The sequence below is a fragment of the Primulina huaijiensis genome, unplaced genomic scaffold (genome assembly GCF_012295235.1).
Source record: "Primulina huaijiensis isolate GDHJ02 unplaced genomic scaffold, ASM1229523v2 scaffold40231, whole genome shotgun sequence".
Taxonomy (NCBI): Eukaryota; Viridiplantae; Streptophyta; class Magnoliopsida; order Lamiales; family Gesneriaceae; genus Primulina; species Primulina huaijiensis.
This window is the reverse complement of record NW_027359501.1, coordinates 169,041-188,957: the sequence shown is the minus strand read 5'-3', so window position 1 is coordinate 188,957 and position 19,917 is coordinate 169,041. Positions and strand designations below refer to the sequence as shown.

The 19,917-nt window shown below is 34.1% G+C and overlaps 3 protein-coding genes and 1 non-coding gene across 4 annotated transcripts; all 4 read left to right on the top strand.

The window, feature by feature from the left end:
• The first annotated feature begins 5,234 nt into the window (after nt 1-5,234).
• LOC140969073 (ethylene-overproduction protein 1-like) lies at nt 5,235-9,714 on the top strand. The gene is made up of 4 exons (XM_073430288.1): nt 5,235-7,923; nt 8,172-8,463; nt 8,546-8,855; nt 9,099-9,714. The coding sequence occupies exons 1-4, from the start codon at nt 5,879-5,881 to the stop codon at nt 9,347-9,349; spliced, it is 2,898 nt and encodes a 965-aa protein (XP_073286389.1). The 5' UTR covers nt 5,235-5,878; the 3' UTR covers nt 9,350-9,714.
• A 1,465-nt stretch (nt 9,715-11,179) lies between these two features.
• On the top strand, nt 11,180-12,484 carry LOC140969071 (protein NODULATION SIGNALING PATHWAY 2-like). Its single transcript, XM_073430287.1, has one exon. It carries the CDS (start codon nt 11,180-11,182, stop codon nt 12,482-12,484), a length of 1,305 nt encoding a protein of 434 aa, XP_073286388.1.
• A 3,314-nt stretch (nt 12,485-15,798) lies between these two features.
• Nucleotides 15,799-18,741, top strand: LOC140969083 (small ribosomal subunit protein eS4x-like). The gene is made up of 5 exons (XM_073430300.1): nt 15,799-15,948; nt 16,656-16,733; nt 16,913-17,093; nt 17,348-17,445; nt 18,104-18,741. Exons 1-5 carry the CDS (start codon nt 15,946-15,948, stop codon nt 18,536-18,538), a joined length of 795 nt encoding a protein of 264 aa, XP_073286401.1. The 5' UTR covers nt 15,799-15,945; the 3' UTR covers nt 18,539-18,741.
• Nucleotides 18,742-19,748: 1,007 nt separating this feature from the next.
• On the top strand, nt 19,749-19,871 carry LOC140969100 (small nucleolar RNA SNORD14). Its single transcript, XR_012173885.1, has one exon. It is a non-coding gene; the product is annotated as a small nucleolar RNA SNORD14 (small nucleolar RNA).
• The last annotated feature ends 46 nt before the right edge of the window (nt 19,872-19,917 follow it).

Here is a 19,917-nt window from a genome sequence, read left to right as displayed (position 1 = left end):
ATATATATAAATTTAAACGGGTATTCGGGTCGGGTGTGGGTCGGATTATATCAAACCCGCCTCCATACCCGAACCCGAAAATCCCCATACCCGATTACCCAATTATTTAATCGAATCTAAAAATTTCTCCATACCCTCTTCTATTCGGGTCGAGTATCGGATCCTCCAACGGGTTCGGAGGAAATTGTCATCCCTACTTGGTTGGTTAAAGTGGGCCGCAATTTGCAACGCTGTGTTGTGTGCGGTGGAATTATTTGCAAGTGTGATGGTCAACGAGACTTTGGTTTTTGGATCACTCGCGGGAAATGGGTCTGAAACTCGGAAATAGATGGCGAAATAATGTATGGCTGAGTTTTGCCGGAAGTTTAGTTTCAATGTTTTTTCATAATCGAANAAAAAAATTATAGTTATATATATTTTTAAAACAAAAATATTAGATTAAATAAATTATAGTACTATTAAAAGGACATTTTTAACGAAATTCAAATTTCAAATAATCATGTATATATAACTTAATATAATTAAAATAAGAAAATTAATTTTTCAAAAAAAAATTGAAAACCGGTTAAACCAATTTGACTGCTAAAACGATTTTTTAAAGTATTTTGGACCGAACCTGTGATCAGTTTATGGTCGAACCTGTCACACCCCGAACCCGGGTTTATTCGACACCGACGTTGTTAACAATCACATAATTAAAAACAACAAGACTCGTATATGAAAGTCTAGCAAATCAGTTTGTAATTTATAATCAACATTGTCTTTACAACGTAAAAAATTCCTAAACATAAAAGAAAAAAATTCGTGGAATCGTCTTACAACTTGAATTAAATAAAAACAACTTAAAAGAAACACAATTAAAATAAACTTTTTGATTTTATATCTATTACCAGTTCCAAAATTGGTCATGTTATACCTTGATTTGCTCTTCAGACTTATCTGAGTTGGGTATATAAAGGAGTGAGTAATATGATCGTCACACAATAAGTGAGGGTCGTTCGAGCTTATACATAACAAATATACATGGTCTTCGAAATATCATGCGTAGCATATTTCGTATACAAATGTAAGCATTGTTTGGCATATGTACTAAGATTCCTTTACTTTTCATGGTTTACCGATATAAGTCTCTAATTTTTACTCCTCTGAAGGGGCGATGTCATATAATTGTTACAATCCCACCATTTGAAAACCATAAACTTATTGTATGTTGAGATTCACATTCATATCCAGTTGAATCTTCATAGTACCAAAACGTAAGGTACTTTCAACACAACATGAAACGAATAATTATGCCCGAGCGAAACTTTAAAAAAAACGAAGGAAACTTCATATACGAATTTAATATTTTAAAATGTAAGCTCACTTAAAAGAATAATCGTGCCAAATTAATACAAAAGTCCATTTAACTTAATTATTTGATGAAGAAACGTGAAGAAATAATTAGCTTGGCTCGAATAATACTGCCCAAATCCTGATAGCATTCCGACAGAACTTCGTCTTGCAAAATGATCTGAAAACTTGACAGCACTCGGGAGAAAATTTTTGAAAATTTGAGCCTCGCTTGGAGAGCAGGTTATCGAAATTTAGGTCAAATTCTAGGTATGGTTTTCGAACAAGAGTGTTGTTATATTTAGAGAGGTGCATATGCTATCCAAAACTTATATCATCTTCGCATTTAAATTTTTTATTCGATTGAATTTAAGATATATATTAGTCCAAGATAGATGAAAATCTCCATATATATCTATTTAGTAGGTCATTTTCGAAAATTACTTCCCTTTGATGCGTAAGATTAGAAATCTTCATGCCCGTGTTTTCCTTATCCCGTAGATATTTTATTTTGCAATGCATATTTAATCCATGTACTCTCAGAATTCAAATATCCCTTTGAAGTTTTTGATGCATATTTAATCCATGTACTCTCAGAATTCAAATATCCCTTTGAAGTTTTTGATTTATTTTTTTTTTTTTTTTTTTTTTTTTTTTTTTTTGTGATTTGCACCCAAGATAGGATTCTTGATCTCCTTGGGTAGGTGTTCTTGTTTATTTGATTAATTGGATTTTCGAAACTTCCATGCATAAATCTTCTTATCATATTGGTTTTTATTCATCCTTCTTGATGTATATATATTTTCGAAATATATATCCATAAATATATGATAATTTCGAAAATATGAGATTACACAATCAACTTATCTAATCTTCATTTATCTTAAATCTTTATCTTATATTTTAATTTACTAGTTTTGAAATTATACTCATACAAGCGGTGAAGTATGTGGTTTAATTCGATGCAAATCGAAGAACCTTACCAGGGCTTGACATGTCGCGAATCCTCTTGAAAGAGAGTGGTGTCTTTGAAAACGCGGACACGGGTGGTGCATGATTGTCGTCAGCTCGTGCCGTAAGGTGTTGGGTTAAGTCCCGGAACGAGCGCAACGCTCGTGTTTAGTTGTCATCGTTGTTTCTCCAACAATTTCTAATCTCTAGTGGATCTCTCAGTAGGATTCGTACCTAGATGAATTTCTGACCATCTATAAGAGAAAAAAGAACAAACGGTCCCTCAATAGCATCAAGTAACCATACATGAGAGGAAATTGCGCAGATTTAGCAACTGCACCGGCAAATAATATAGCAGCACACAACGTAACAAATGGAGAATTGACTTCATTATTATTTAAAAAAAGTTATGAATATTTTGAATAAATCCCGAAATTTTTGAAATGTACATATACATGTGTGTATATATCCAATATCTTCCTATTATATTTCTTGAATATTGCATAATCTTGACCTATGTATATCTATGTACCAAAATAAAAAAAAATAGGTATATTTATCACGTACGTGAAATTCGAATTCTTTGCATAGTTTGTACACAAATTTAATTATCACCTACTACTTTATTTAATCTTGACAATCTTAGAAAAAAATCTAATTAGATAACTTAGTACAAAATTTCGAGTATAAAAAAATTATACACTTGGTTTGAAATTCATGAATTTTACTCAATCGGTTGATCCAATCCAATTTCGATAACACTTATCATTACAAGAGAAGAAAGTGGGGGGAAATCAATAATGTGCAAGCTTGTTACGTAATTTTAAGTTTTAACCATGTGTAAAAATGAATATGATTTTCTACCATTCATGAAATTATAAATTCAAATTTTATTCTACTGGACCTCGTCTTTCAACTCTCCTATTTATGAAGGAGTGAAATGTTGTGTCTAAAACATGTATGGGTTTGTTCAATATTTGTAACTCACTAATTCAAAATTTGAGACGAAATCTTGAGTTCGATGTATAATTATAGCAAAATAATATTTTTTCAAATAAAAATTTTCATGACTTTTTTAATTAGCAATTGACTTAATTAGTTACACGTACATTTGAGGTACTTTTCAACGTTCGGTAAATTTGGACTAGAGCACGGTCTTCCAAGACTGCGATCTCATCTTCCGTCATTTCAAACACCTATTTTAGAATCCGAATAAAAGTTTATTTTCTTTTCAAAACTTGTCAAACATCACCCCGTCATGAGACATGATTAACCCTAAGACACCGACCGAGTAACGAGCGAATACTTCTAAATATATATATAAAAATTATTATATAGATTTTTTTTTTAAAATCATAATCTAGAGATTTGGGAAAGACTCGAATTCGAGTCAATACATTGTAAAATACAGGAGAGACCATTGGGCCAAACCATCGGTTTCAAATATTATGTAGATTTGAAAATGAATACAAATAGAGACTACCAATCCATATTTTATAGGACATCTTCTCAAGAACCTCTTCTTTTATATGTTTTTATTTTCTTTATTTATTTATGTAGAATATCAACATACTCAATTATCATCGCGTGTCTTTGTCTTTTTACTCAAATATACATGATTCTTTGATCATTAAATATCATCCAATTAGACTGAAAATTTTCCTATTTTAATTTATTTACCTTAACAATTTCATTATTTCATCTTGTTCAATAATTAAATAAGTTCTAGAATAAAATTAGTAGGTTACATCGTAGCTCTATGTGAAAATTATTTGACTCAGAATCTAGTTTGTCACCATCTTTTAACATTCAAAATACATTACATATTTGAAATTACCATCGTGAACACAACATATGACAAAGCAAATTATAACAAGAAGCTACAATATTTCTCGTTTATTTATTTTACCAGACTGTGTTCATCTGGTAGAGTGTTATACCGTCGCATGTCTTGGTCTTTTCACTTACTTTTTAGTATTTTTTCATGAAGTGCTGACATGACGTCGAAAAATACTGACGTGACACCGAAAAATACTGATTTGTCTGGGGTTACCATATCAGCACTCAATAAGGAAAATGACTTAAAACCAAAACATAACCTGATTTATGTGACCAAAATAAAAATAAACAATTTTACATGACCATGTTGGCTATTATCCATATTTGAAATTACCATCACAAGTACAACATATGAAAAATTAAATCTATGAGACAAGACTATAACAAACAATTGTAACCAAGAAACTATAATATTCATTGGTTATTCATTTTACCGTATACTTGATTTATTTTAATGTGTATCAAAGTATTTCAAACCAGAGTTTTCAGAACAAGACTTGACCGGCCGGTTTGACCGGAAACCAACCACGAGTCCAGTCTGAACATCATCCAAAAACTTTTTTATTGATCAAACTGATCAAGGATCGTTTAGGACTGGGGTTTCCGCATCGTTTAGGACTGGGGGTTTCGCTTATTCTCTGAAAAATATACATCTATCACATTATCTATTGTGTATAAAAAAACGAATGATATTCATTAATATGCAAAATTAGGATTTCTATTTTACACTAATCTAATAATGACTAAATAAATTGATTATTTTATTTAATCAAAAAATGTGATAAAATCAAAGCTCGAATAAATTTTAACATAATTGATAATTTTGCATTCTCTTGTGATATTAATATTAAAAAAAATAAAAATATAGATAAAAATAAAAAAAGATTATTTTATTAGAATACAATGATTTTTAATGATATAAAATTTACTAAAATTAAACTGTCCGTAATATTTGTTTTTGGTTTTGAAAAGGTCCACACCGACATATTATGTTTTTAAACAAGGGCCTCATTGTCAAAGCCCAAAATCGAAAAATCAGAGTACAATAATAGAAAATGGGCCAACATTTCAGCCCACTCATTCATCGGCACAACGTTGTCGTTTCTAAAAGTAGTGCCACCCCATGTTCTTGTCACCTGCGATCCCGCCATCACTCCCCCATGGATCATTCGCCCAACTCATTTAATCAACAGAGGAGTTGCACTCCACGCGCGAAGGATGGAGGTGTCCAAAAATCATCGTATGTTATTCCCCGAAAGATACGGGACGGGAAATGTGAAAAAAATTATTGCAACACAGCCTTTTCTCTTCAGCGGCTCTCCATTCCTAACGGGTGAAATAATAAATCGGGGAGAGCTTGAAGAAAAGAGATAGCTTTGTTAGTTAAGAAAGGGAGAAAAAGAGAAAAAAATTGTGGATATATGCGTATATAGATACATAATTTATTCATAGAGAGGTGAGAGAAGAGTGGCCGTTGAGATTAACGGCCGCCACCGCCGCTGTCCCTCCTATCAGCAATCATCAAGTACCATATTTTTTTTACCAAACCCATAAAGAAAAGGAGAACTAATAATATAAGGAAATTGCTTTCAGAATCTTTTTTTTTCCCCGAAGTTTTTGGCTTCCCTGATCAACGGTGCGAAAGTTTGCAGGTGTGGAGGATTTGATCGTTTGGTATTTGATTCCTATTAATATTTTCTTCTTTTTTTTTTTTGGTTTATTGTTTACGTTGTAGGGTTGTATTTGATTGAGGAAAATGCAGCAACATATTTTCAATTCGATGCGTAGTTTGAATATGGTAGATGGATGCAAGGGGACCCAATTGTGCGCCATCAATTCCAGTGTCAGCGGCGGAGCAGCCGCTGGAACTGGTGTGGGAGAAAAGTTCTTTCAGCATTTGCAAGAGCATTTAAGGGTAAATTCGATTAGGTCGAAATCCCATCGACATAATCAGAGTTTATCTCAAGGTAATAATGGGAATACAAGTGTTATAAAGGAGGCCTTATCGGTTTACGGGCTTCCTCAGATAGATTTCATCGAACCCAGCATTGATCCTTGTCTTAAATTTGTTGATAATGTGGAGATTTTAGCTGATGTTTATCGGAAACTTGAGAAATGCCCTCAATTTGATAGATCTGGTGTATATATTGAACAATGTTCGATCTTTAAGGGCTTGCCTGAACCGAGATTGTTTAGGAGATGCCTTAGATCAGCTAGACAACATGCGGTTGACGTCCATTCTAAAGTTGTTCTTTCGTCTTGGTTGAGGTTTGAGAGGAGGGAGGATGCATTGTTCGGAGTATCGGCCATGGATTGTTGCAGGTGGAGCATGGAGTGCCCGAGGAGTTCGTTGGTTTCAGGATATAATCCTGAATCTTCAAACGACCCTTGTTCATGCCCCAGAGATTTTGAAGAAGGTGAGAAAATAGAATCAGATGTAGAAAATCAAGAATGTTCAATTTCAGTGGGTCAAGATTATGACATGGATGATGATGATTATGATATATGGTTTTGTATCGGTGATGATGAGATCAAATGTAATAGGTTCAAATTTTCCTCTCTTTCAAGACCTTTTAAAACAATGTTATATGGTAGCTTTATTGAATCACGGAGGGAAAGAATATATTTTTCACAAAATGGGATTTCTGCAAAGGCTATGAGAGCCGCCGAGTTATTCAGCAGGACAAATAGGGTGGATTCATTTGATCCAAACATCGTTCTGGAGCTACTATCTTTGGCTAATCGGTTCTGTTGTGATGGAATGAAATCATCCTGTGATGCATATTTAGCGTCTTTGGTCAATGATATGGATAATGCTATGATTCTTATCGAGTATGGGCTAGAAGAGGGGGCATATCTCTTAGTGGCAGCTTGCTTACAATTAATCTTGAGAGAACTCCCAAATTCATTACAAAATCCAAATGTGGTGAAGCTCTTTTGCAGTTCCGAGGCTAGGGAGAGATTAGCACTTGTGGGACATGCTTCATTTTTGTTATACAATTTTCTAAGCCAGGTATCCATGGAAGAAGACATGAAATCTAATACAACGGCGATGCTTTTGGAAAGAAAAGGCGAATGTGCTACCGAGAATTGGCAGAAGCAACTTACTTTTCACCAGTTGGGTTGTGTCATGCTCGAAAGAAAGGAATATAAGGATGCCGAGAAATGGTTCGAGGAGGCTGTTAACTTGGGTCACGTTTATTCTTTAGTCGGCGTGGCACGAGCCAAATACAAGCGTGGTCACAAGTTCAAGGCATACAAATTGTTGAACTCCCTCATTTCTGACTATACTCCCACCGGGTGGATGTATCAAGAGCGATCTTTATATAGCAGCGGGAAAGAAAAGATGATGGATTTGAATACAGCAACAGAATTGAACCCAACCCTTTCGTATCCCTACAAGTATAGAGCTGTCGTAGTGGCAAAGGAGGATAAACTGGGCACCGCCATATCTGAGATCAACAAGATCATCGGTTTTAAGGTATCTCCCGACTGCCTCGAGCTTCGAGCTTGGTTATTGATTTCCCTAGAGGATTATGATGGGGCTTTAAGAGATATTCGAGCTCTTTTGACGTTGGATCCCAATTATATGATGTTTCATGGGAAATTACATGGTGATCAATTGGTCGAACTTCTATGTCATCATGTGCAACAGTGGAGCCAAGCTGATTGCTGGATGCAACTTTATGACAGGTGGTCTTCGGTAGACGATATTGGTTCTCTAGCTGTTGTTCACCAAATGCTGGCCAATGATCCGGGAAAGAGCCTTTTACGATTTCGCCAATCTCTCCTTCTCTTGCGGTAACTGTTGTAAATGAAATGAATTCCTTTTATTTACCCAAAGCTCGATCCTTTCGAATCATATTCTGATCGTAAGCATGTATTGCAGAATGCTTTTATGGACGTTTGATGTTCTAAAGTTTCATCTTTGATTCTTTATGAGAAAATGTGATTTTTGGCAAAGTAGTTCCTTTCCATCAGATTTTTCTATGGTTTAATATCTCTCTTTTGTATTACTGATTTGCTGAAAAGTAGCTCATATATTGTAGATTAAACCGCCACAAGGCGGCAATGAGAAGTCTCAGAATGGCCCGAAATCACGCAATGTCTGAGAGCGAAAGACTTGTATACGAAGGTTGGGTTTTATATGACACCGGCTATCGTGCAGAGGCGATAACAAAAGCTGAAGAATCCATCGCTATTCAGAGATCATTCGAAGCCTTTTTCCTTAAAGCATACGTACTATCTGAAACCACGACAGATCCAAAATCTTCATTCTATGTCATCGAGCTTCTTGAAGAAGCTCTCAGGTGTCCATCTGATGGCCTCAGGAAAGGTCAAGTAAGTATTCTCTTCCACTAGACGAAGTCGTCGTCATTTTTGTAGGCAAAAATATTAGCAACCTAATGTTATTACTGTGCAGGCTTTAAGTAATCTGGCAAGCGTTTATGTAGATGTCGATAAGCTAGACCATGCTGTCGATTGCTACATGAATGCGTTGAACATTAAACATACAAGAGCACATCAAGGTCTGGCACGTGTATACCATCTCAAAAATCAGCGTAAAGCTGCATATGATGAGATGACAAAGTTAATTGAAAAGGTGCAATACAATGCATCGGCATATGAGAAACGTTCAGAATACTGTGATCGAGAGATGGCCAAAAGTGATCTTGGCATGGCAACACGACTCGATCCGTTAAGAACGTATCCATATCGATATCGTGCTGCAGGTAAGTTCTCGATAGTTTATATCCTAAACAATTTTAGACCCCTCTTAGTTAGATGCTTGAGACCAGTGTCCCTTTGCCACTGTGTGAGGTCGCCTTAATGTACTTTGCGGAGAGATACTTGCTCGTATAAATTCAAAATAAATAAAGGGATTTCTGGGATGGATATCAGGCCCGCCCCCTGCTAAGTTTTCCCTTTGTTCTGCTGCTTTATGATGCGACTAAGCGTGGAGTTGTTGTATTCAGTTTACATGGATGACCACAAGGAAGCAGAAGCAATTGCAGAGCTTACCAAAGCCATAGCATTCAAGTTGGACCTACAACTACTCCATCTTCGTGCAGCGTTCCATGATTCAATGGGTGACGTCTCATCCACCCTCCGAGACTGTGAGGCAGCTCTTTGTCTCGATCCTAACCATGCCGATACAGTTGAACTTTATCGAAAGGCACAGGAACGTATCCACGAGCAAGACCAAAACGGTCAGAGGGAAAAATAGATAATTTTGATTCTTGTTTCTCTCTTGTGCTGTTACAAATGTGATTTTCAATGTAGGGTCGTGACCATGCAACGTTTTTTACGTTTTCATTTTTTCGGTAGCGAATGAACCAAGACCGGATTGGTGTGCAGAACCCTGTTGAGAGATGATTCAGTTAGCGAGAATAATAAATGGAATATTCAATGGCGCCAAGGAAAAATGGTTGATTTTATATTCCTGTGCAACATAGTTTGATTGTAGTTGTACATACAGCTCTATACCATACAGCAGTTGTTTAAGACAACTGATACATACGTGCATTTCTGCGTGAATTGTTGTATTTTTGCTGAGTTTGTTTAAATGCAAAAGAACAGTCTTTTTCATTTATTTTTCTTGCACGTCCCACAAAAATTAATGTACCTGTGGATCATCGTCCGGTTATACATATCCCAAAGGATTCATTATATATTTAAGGTACGTAGAATTATTGTAATTATTCATTTAATTTATAGTTGTTTAGAAGATTTTATTTAATAATTATTTCATAATAACAGAAAGGCTAAAATCAGATGCAAGACATGGGTTGATTTACACGTACAGTTACACTCGATGAAGTAGTTGAAAATCACAAACAAATGTGTTACAAGCAGAATTTAAATCTTCCAAAGTAACAAAAATAGTGAATAACAAACATTCGGCCTTCAAGAAATCAACTGACCAATCGTTTTAAAACCAAAATAAGAATCAAAATTATGCCTTTTTGAAATCTTTGTGGATCTAGCATATACTGTTTGGATGGTGCAGCCTCGGAGAAAATGATACGTTGTATGAACAAACATTAAAGACAAGTGAGTTATTGTAATTTAAAAAAAAAAAAAAAAACAATGTGTGACAAATTTAAAGACTAAATTAAATAGTGGGTTTCAACATCTGTGCATCTTTCAGTTAGTATAGAAGTACAGATAAGCTTACTACTAATTTGTATTTATTCTTGATATCCATGCATCATGGAGATTTGCTCGAAATAGAAATTAATTAATATATTTTTTCGCTTTCGTCTTACTTATTAAACCTTTTTCCCTCTGTCCACAAGGCAAAGCAACATTTTTACCAATAAAAAATGAACCAAATTTCTCCATCAAGCAAAGCTACTATTGTCGTCTGTAACTTGGAGAATTCTTTTATAAGATATTATGATTATTTGAGGAAATTAATTTTTTTTTAAAGTTACAAAGAAAAGTTAAGGAAATATCTCTTGATTTGAAAAAAGAAAATCAAACATAAATTATGCTGAAATAAAAGTAATTTTTAGTTAATACATATTTTTACATTTTTATTTACATGTACTAATCTACAGATAAATATATTGACGATTTTCTTAATTTTTGTTTTTATGTTATGTGATCATAGTTTGTTGAGTAACTAAAGTTTTTTTTTTTTTTTTAAATGAACTTTAGATAAATGATCAAGTATCAAATAGATACATACAGGAAGCGACAACTATATATTAATAAATTATATATAAATAAACAATCGATAAATGAATATCGGTACTTTATGTTGCAAAAAAAAAAAAGTATAATAAAATAAATTTTAGGCGTGACATTGTTGATTGATTATTGGGACAATGCAGTATTAAAAATGAAGACTTGGAAGGGATCTTAGCAATAAATAAAGAAACTTGTCATCATCATACGAGATCAGTGAACTAGTGGTGTTGGAATTTATAATTAGTCTTCTTCATATATACATATATGTCATTATCTGTAATCGAATTAATTCCTTCTTATTAAAGTAGTACTGTTGCCACAGATTTGTACTCTACTCTGTACAGTGAGGACAATCAACAAGATGAAATTCCAAGATGATATTGGAACCACCTTTTCTGATGATTTTCTTGATCTTCAAGATTTATATGGTGAATTTGATGAAGATGATACTAAAGGCTACTTGTCTTCGTCACTTACAATGGAAGAAAATGAATGGGGTCCTTGCTTTTCCTTGCAATCTAGCAAGAATTCAGAAACGTGTTTACTAGTAGATGAAATAAATCAGCTGGATAAAGAATCCAGTCTTCTTCACCTACTAAAGGCTTACGGAGAGGCTGTTGAGAAAGGCGAAAGTGAGTTAGCTATGGTGATCGTCGAATCCATAAACGAAAAAAGCAGCCTCATGGGAAGCACCTTAGAACGTTTTTCGTATAGCCTATTCCGGTCCAGAGAAGATTGCGGTGAATACTTGAGAAAAGAGTCGAGTGAGAATTTTGTGGTGGCATTCAACTTGTTCTATCAAGCTTTGCCTCTTGGAAGATTTGCTCATTTTGTTGCCAACTCGGAGATCCTGGAATCTGTATCGGATTATGTAACAACGATTCATGTAGTAGATTTTGAGTTGGGACAAGGGGTTCAATGGCCTCCTATGATCGAAGCCTTGAGTCAAAAGCACAAGAAGCTGAGACTAACATCCATAAAATCAGAAGATAGATGCTTTCCTTCATGGGATTTTGGAAAAACAAAGAAATGGCTCCTGGATCATTCAAGAAAATATGGTCTAGAACCCCAGATCGAAGAAAAGAGTATTGAGGATCTTGCGAGTGAGCTTATGAGAATGAAGAAACGTGGACGAGGCGAAGAATGGCTGGCGTTCAATTGCATGGTGGGGCTTCCACACATGGGCAGGAGACCAAGAAATTTAGCAAAGAAGTTTCTAAAGATGGGCAAGAATTTACTTGCCAATTTTGCAGGAATTGTAATTATTGGTGATGGAGAAGTGGAGGATATGAACACTTGTTCTAGTTTCAGTTCATTTTTTGACAAATTTGTGAGACACCACAATGCTCTCTATGAAGCTTTAGACAGTAGTTTCTCGGTTGATTTTGCAGAAGCAAGAACAGCCATTGAAAGTCTTTTTCTTGGGCCGAAGATCGATTTGTTTTCTTGGTATGAACTCTGGGAAGATATTGCAAAAGGTTGTGATCTTGGAGTGGGAACCGAGTTGAAGGTCTTGAAGCTGAGTCGAGTAAGCTTGGTTGAAGCGAAGCAAATGGTTAATGAAGTAGAGAGTTCGTACAAGGTCGAGATCGGGTGGATGAGGGAAAACGAGATGATTTTGAAATGGAAGGATGTTCCATTGGCAAGAGTTTCGAAATGGATGTAAAAATTTAGGAAATCAGTAGCATTTTAAAAATAAATTCGATAGAAATGCAATTTCAAATGTAAGGAGCATGTTAAAAAAAAATAACAACGAGAGTATGGGGTTTACAAATTTGTTTTACGAGTCAATTTTATAAGACATATGTTCAATTCTACCTACTCAATCCATTAAAAACAATATCTTTATGTCAAATTTTTTACTTTTTATTAAAAATATGAATCAGATTGATTCGTTTTTAAAAATTCATGAGAAAACTTGTATATTCAAGTTTGTAAGTGGTATAATGTTTTACAATTTTCTTTTATGTATGACTTGAGACTTTGTTCCATATCTCAATCTAAATACACATATTAAAATTCTCTAATTTTCAATTAAACCATTCCAAATGGAACTAAGGGTTTTTGGGGTGCACACAGCAAGCACATTGACTGCAGTTAACTTCAAATAATCATTGAATGGTATTATTTCTGTGGTGCCATCATTTTTTTTGTATGAAAAGCTAGCGATATTGATCTAGCTTTAGTACTTCGATTTATCCTCGTGCCAAAGTGGTCAGTCACAAAGCAAAAAAGATGAATTATGCTTCTTCTGGGTTGATGTTTCGGTGTTGCCACAACCGATCTTTCGCTCCCTGTTTTCATAGACTTATCCCATTTTTATCTTCGAAATTGAAGTCAGTGTATAATGGACCTCCTTTACACGCTAATTTACGTAATACGGCTATTATAATGTGCTTCAATATTGGAAAAGGTATTGATCATGGAATTAATTTTGGCCCAGTCGTTCATACAACTTTCTTTGTTCTATGCAGGACGAAGCTTTCCATGTATGTTTCTATCACAAAGATGATTCCATGCTTGGATGATCAGTTCAAAATATCAGGTCTTATCCTTCCCTGCTTGAGATTGACATTTATTTGTAATGTTTGACTTTTATAATCGATTCTGCTATGTATTCTTCTTTATCTTTTAAGCATCTACATTCCACGAATCTCCCTTCACTCGGAATCTTAGATATTGCAGAGAGAAATAAGAAACTGATTGAAAAGTTTGACTTTGATCGAGTGAAGCTGATTTTTGAAGTCTAATGAAGTTGATTTTCTTTTTTTTTCTTTTTTTTTTTTTCCTGTACTCGGACCAACCCGCCTATTGTATTGATTGTGGAATATCATTGAAAAATAAGAATCCACGTTAGCAAAAGATTTCCTGAAATTATTTCTAGTATGTGATGATTTTTCTTTTTTTTTTAGTCATTCTATCTAATTCATGTCGAACCCAAATAAAAAAAAAAAAGAAAGAGAGGAAATAACCGAGACCCAATCCATTGAACTAATTTTTGAAATTTTTTGTTAGATAAACGATCCATTTTACTTATCATAATAATAATAATATAAAATTTCAAAGAAACCGACCTTCGAGAAATTTTAATCGACAGTCAGATGTATGCAGGTGATTGGGTGAAACGGAATAATGATAAACAACATGCAGCTACGCGGAACTCTGTGAAAGACCATCTCCGCCTGTTTATAAATTATATATATCGTCCCCTCCGATCCACTCGTGAAACTGAAGAATAAATACTATATTTGATCGGAAAGATTGGAGAGGAGAAGAGAAGAGAATAGGAAGCCAGAATTAATCAGGAATGGAAGATGGGGTTGAAGGTCTACTCGGGGACGAAGAACAAGAGCAGCAGAATCATGCAAGCGGTGCTGGGGTGATAAGCGATTTGATTTCTGCTTTTGTTTCCAAAAATAGCGCCGAAGAGGAGGAACAAAAAGATGGGAGGCTTGAAGAAAATGAAAAATCCCCGTCAGAAGAAGAAGAAGGCGGCGGTTTATTCGATGATCTCGTTGCTCACTTGACGACGCCGGAGATTGCGGTGGCAGCTCCACCGAATGACGAGTCTTCGATCTTGATTCATTCAGTAATTCATGAGTGAATAGCCAGGAATAATTATGTGCATATACGATCTGATCTCTCTGCCATGTTTTTGAAGGCCGTAGAGGAATATGTGTGTATAATTAATTTGAATTCCTATGTTATAATTGATATTTCATGAATCAATATCAAGCATAGCAATGGGATTTCAAGTCTCTAAAAAATAGAGTTACTACATTTAAAATCATTCTATACAAAAATTCATAAAAAACGATTTCACGAATCAATTTTATGAGTATGATATTTGATCCATATTTTTTTTATGTCAACTATAAAACAGATCAACTCATTGATGTAACTCAGGAGTCTCACATAGTCCTGCTCATTGTTGTATACGTCCATTGCTTTCACTCAACAAAGGACGTGAAAAATTAACATTTAAGCAGAAAATAGGCATTAGTATTTTCCATAGGTAACTTAGCCAACCTTTTGAATGTTCGGGGTATCACCTAATATTGAAAAACAAGCCAAATTACAAAATATTTGTTCTTAATTAATTTTTTGAACTTTGGATAACAAATTTGTGAATTTAGGAATCTAGTTGAGTTTCTTTTGAATATAAAAAATAAAACAAAAATCAGACCCAAAACTAAAATCACAAAAACTCCTACAACACCGTCTCATGAGTAAATTTTGTGAGAAAAATATCATATCTAACTCAATTTATGAAATTATATTATTTTTATGTCAAAAATACTACTTTGCATTCTAAATATGGATCGAGTCGATTTATATCATGAATATGAATATGTGAGATTGTCTCAATAGATATCTGCTCAATTAAAATTGCTTTTATCTTTTGAATTCTGAAACGAGCAAAATATATTTTAGGGACCAATTAAGTAAAAGATAACCAAATAAATGATAATATGGTGATTAAATTAAAAATTAATCGTTAAAATTTTTTATAATTAATTTTGTTAAAAATATATATTATAACGAAATACATATAAATATTGTTAATTTTAGAAAAATCTCAGAGTTATATTATATCGAGATTTATACAATAATTTTTAAACACAAAAAATACAATACAAGAATTACATTTATCAAAATCTCGTGATATAATTGTTGTAAAATCGATATATAATTGTATTAAAAAATTTATCCCCAACTATTTATGCCAAAAAAAAAAGTAAGCTTCTTATGAAACGGTCTCACTGATCTTTATTTGTAAGATGAGTTAACTCTGTTCATATTTATAACAAAAAATAATAATTTTGACATAAAAATTTATTTTTTCATTGAGTGACCAAAATATAATATGTGTCTCATAAAATTGATACGTGAGATCGTCTCTAGGGAATTTTTGTGAAAAATAAAAAACAGTGAAAAAAAATCTCAAATATATATATCCAAACCCCGACTAGAGTTCTGAAATTCCCAAAGCACCCCCACACAAGGCTTCGGCCCACATTTAAGACAAGAACTAGGTTTTATAAGATTGAGCCTTCGCAGCAGTCGAAAGAGGATTGAAGCTAGAAAACGCCGGCGGCGCCGTAGCTTGTCACAGCTGCTAACGAGATGGTCAGTTATATCGACGAGTATTTATATTATTTTCAGAAAATTCTGTTAACTTGTATGTGAGAATGATGTTATGCCTTGATTTTTACATACTTTTTTTCCCGTTGATTTTGAGGTGAGAAAATTAGTAATTTCGTTAAACCTGCATTGTTGGACTCTGATTTACAGATTTCAGTTCTACGTTGTAGATCTAGGATTCTCTTTTGTGCTTTCTTTCGTAATTTTGAATTTCTTTTTGTAATGTTTATCGTGCAACTGGCAAACTTGGTGGCTTAACGCATGAAATCCTTGTGTGTCTTTTAGAAATTATTGTGGCCATTTAAATCTAGGACCAAATTGTATTTCTAGTGAATCGTGAAAGAGCCATGAGTAGGAGAATGTCAATACGTTAAACTGTAACTCTTGTGTTAGTGTTGAAATGTATTATTTTAATTTGTTATTGGAAGATGCATCGACTTTCCCCATTATGACGAGGTAAATAGGCTGGGTTCGAAAAAAAATTGCGGATATTTGTATGTGAATGAAATGGTCTTCCTGTAAGTTTATCTTAAACTTATTCATTGTTCCACTGAAATGAAGCCCATCTTTGGTGCTTTGCTTTAACTTCAATGTGATGTTATTAAAAAATTACAATTGAAGTTAGAGATTTTTTTTCCCTCTGTAACATTGTTAACTAGTGTCTTCTATTATTGCTGTTCAATTAATTACAGGCCAGAGGTTTGAAGAAACACTTGAAGAGGCTCAATGCCCCAAAGCATTGGATGTTGGACAAGCTTGGTGGTGCTTTTGTAAGTTACTTGTCCCCATTTATTTTTGAGTTATTCTTTCTCCTTTTTTGTCCCATGTTTCTTTTGTTTGGACGTTGTGTTATCCTCCAACGTGTTTTGGTCAGATTACCAGGTTTCATAAATCTATATATATGTGTGTTTATGGTTGATTTTAATTTTATGCATATATATATACTCAGGCGCCTAAGCCATCATCTGGGCCGCACAAATCTAGAGAATGTTTGCCCTTGATTCTTATCTTACGGAATAGGCTAAAATATGCTCTCACTTATCGTGAGGTCATTTCCATTTTGATGCAACGCCATGTGCTCGTTGATGGGAAGGTCAGGACCGATAAGACATATCCTTCTGGGTTCATGGGTATGCACTCCATACTGCAATTTAAATATTTTAGTGCCCTATGTGTTCCAACACGTGGTGTCTGGGGGATGATGTAATAGGCGTATTAGAAATTATATGCTCCGATTATGTATTTCTTGTTTCTGTTTGTAAAGAAAAGTGTGCTCACCTTTGAAATGGATAGATATTTGTCTAGACTTGTAACTTGACTGTTTTTGCTTTATCTAGACATGTTAATTAATTAACTGGTCTAATTTTATCATCCCTTTTTCCAGATGTTGTTTCTATTCCAAAGACCAATGAAAATTTTCGCTTGTTGTATGATACCAAGGGTCGATTCCGTCTTCACTCTATACGTGATGAGGAGGCCAAGGTCATTCTCTTTTTCCTTCTTTAGTTTTAGATGATTTTACTTCATTTGATATATTATCCCGAGATGTTATGTGAATCTATATCGGTACTTGTATGATCTAGATGCTAGTTTACTTAGCTTTTTCCTATTTATTGATGGAAATTAATCTTAAGCTCATTCAACGCTTGGGCCCCCAAATTTTGACTCATAAAAGATTATACTGATGTTGGTATACAGTTGCAGAAACCTCAAACTAGATGAAATGTTTTTTATCGGTAAATAAAATTTCATAGCTAAAAAATGTTTAAATACAAATACACCCGGCGTACTTGGGCAAACTACATCTCAACATACAAAGAAGAAAACAATAAAGTCTCGAGCAAGCCCAAGTCAGTCTAAAGCAAACAACTGCAACTAACAGGTGCCATCAGAAAAGGCAATTAGATGCAAGGAAACACAAAAATCTCGATCTTGTGAAAAATAGCATTCAAATGTTTTTTTTATTTACTTGTTTGGGAGTTTATTTGTAGTTTCGGGATTAATTTGATGGTCAGATGAAACACAAACAATGTTCCAATACAGAGTCCTCAAATTTTTTTGTTTGACGTGGATTTCTTTTTTGTAGTGTTGGTTTCTGTACATTATATGACTTTACGTTATCCTTTTTATGTCCCTGCAGTTTAAGCTTTGTAAAGTTCGTTCAGTTCAGTTCGGGAAGAAAGGCATTCCTTACCTCAATACATATGATGGAAGGACGATTCGTTATCCTGATCCGCTGATCAAGGCTAACGACACCATCAAACTTGACCTTGAGACCTGCAAAATTGTTGATTTCATCAAGTTTGATGTTGGGAACGTCGTGATGGTGACTGGTGGTAGGAACAGAGGACGTGTTGGAGTAATCAAGAACCGTGAGAAACACAAAGGAAGTTTCGAGACTATTCACGTTCAAGATGCTACCGGGCATGAGTTTGCTACCCGATTGGGCAATGTTTTCACAATCGGTAAGGGGACAAAACCTTGGATTTCTCTTCCAAAGGGCAAAGGTATCAAGTTGTCTATCATTGAGGAGGCCAGGAAGAGGATTGCTGCTCAGTCTGCAGCAACAGCTTAGAAATCTTTATGGGAGCCTTTTAATTAGTTTTGTTTCAGTGGCGGGACCTACACATGCAGATGCCTTCGTTTATTCTGCTATATTTCCTTTGAAGAACTTAAGTTGTTCCCATTGAGTTTTAACATTTTTATCTTCAGTTTGAAACGTTTTGTTGCTCTGGATATTTCTATGTTGGAATTTGATAAGTGACGAGAGTATGCTAATTATGATGAATGGAAAAAATGCTAGTCTGTATTTTGACCACAACTCCGAAGGTTTGAGACCCCGATTCCGACGTATTTATATCGAGGGGCGGGGGTGTCGAACCTCGGTCCTTGAGTTTTCTTATAAAACCCAAATAATTTTTTTATGGATATTGAGGGTAATGATGCATCATATAAAATAAATTGTCCATAATAATAATAGTAATAATGTAAACATTTTTAAATTTAAAAATTTATTAAAATTCATAATAATAATAAATAATAATATTACCAAAATTAGGGAAGGAGTCATGGACAATTTTTTTTAAAACACATATATCGATTTAATTCAAAATTTGGGTTTTTAAGAAAAAATGTTTTGAATACTTTTATAAAAGATTGGTAAAAATCGAAAAAAAAAATTTCAAATAATATTCAATATTTTCGGATTATTCAAAAGATTCAATTTAATTTTCATAAATAGTTAAAAACATTAGATTTTTATTTTAAAAAACCCAATAAATAATAGTATTTAGAAACTTTGTTTTATTGGATCTGTTCGATATTTTATAAATAAAAAGTAAATCGAATAATAAGCCCATTTAAAGTTATGAAAACCAATCATATATGTCAAAATATATTTAAAGCAATTAAAATTTTATTTAAAAAACTCAAGATGGTTCGTTGAAATAAACACGATCTCCACTTTATGACAAAAAATGTTATTTTGGTAAATTTTATTTAAAATAACAAAAAAACTTACCCTTAATTTATGACACTCGAGCCAAAATTCCCCGCGGTCATATCGGACGAACCCTAACCCTAACCCTAATTTCAACGTCAGACCCTCTATAAATGGGGGACTTTTCCACTGCCGATGCATCCCCAGCCTTCAGCCTCCAGCCTCACCTCTCACCTCTGAGTACAAGCTTGCTGCATTTCTCTGTTATTACATCTATCTTGAATTTCTTTTATTTATTATTATTTTAGTTTCGAGCTTTTTATTTTGTTTTCAATTTTCAATCGGGGATCTATGATGATAAATGGAAAGGCTTGTTTCTCAAAACATTCGCAGTGGCCGCCTGAGGGCTTTCGCCTTCGCCAGGCTTGAGAGCTATGCTGCTTTTATCCTTCCTTGGATGTCTGAGATCTACAATCCCCCATAAATGTTTATCTTTTTTAATCTTCCTTCTGATA

Coding starts and splice junctions, on each gene's coding strand:
- LOC140969073 (XM_073430288.1), top strand. CDS start 5,879: ATGCAGCAACATATTTTCAATTCGATGCGTAGTTTGAATATGGTAGAT. Junction 7,924..8,171: donor CAATCTCTCCTTCTCTTGCG/GTAACTGTTGTA, acceptor CATATATTGTAG/ATTAAACCGCCACAAGGCGG. Junction 8,856..9,098: donor ATATCGATATCGTGCTGCAG/GTAAGTTCTCGA, acceptor TGTTGTATTCAG/TTTACATGGATGACCACAAG.
- LOC140969071 (XM_073430287.1), top strand. CDS start 11,180: ATGAAATTCCAAGATGATATTGGAACCACCTTTTCTGATGATTTTCTT.
- LOC140969083 (XM_073430300.1), top strand. Junction 16,734..16,912: donor ACAAGCTTGGTGGTGCTTTT/GTAAGTTACTTG, acceptor ATATATACTCAG/GCGCCTAAGCCATCATCTGG. Junction 17,094..17,347: donor ATATCCTTCTGGGTTCATGG/GTATGCACTCCA, acceptor CCCTTTTTCCAG/ATGTTGTTTCTATTCCAAAG.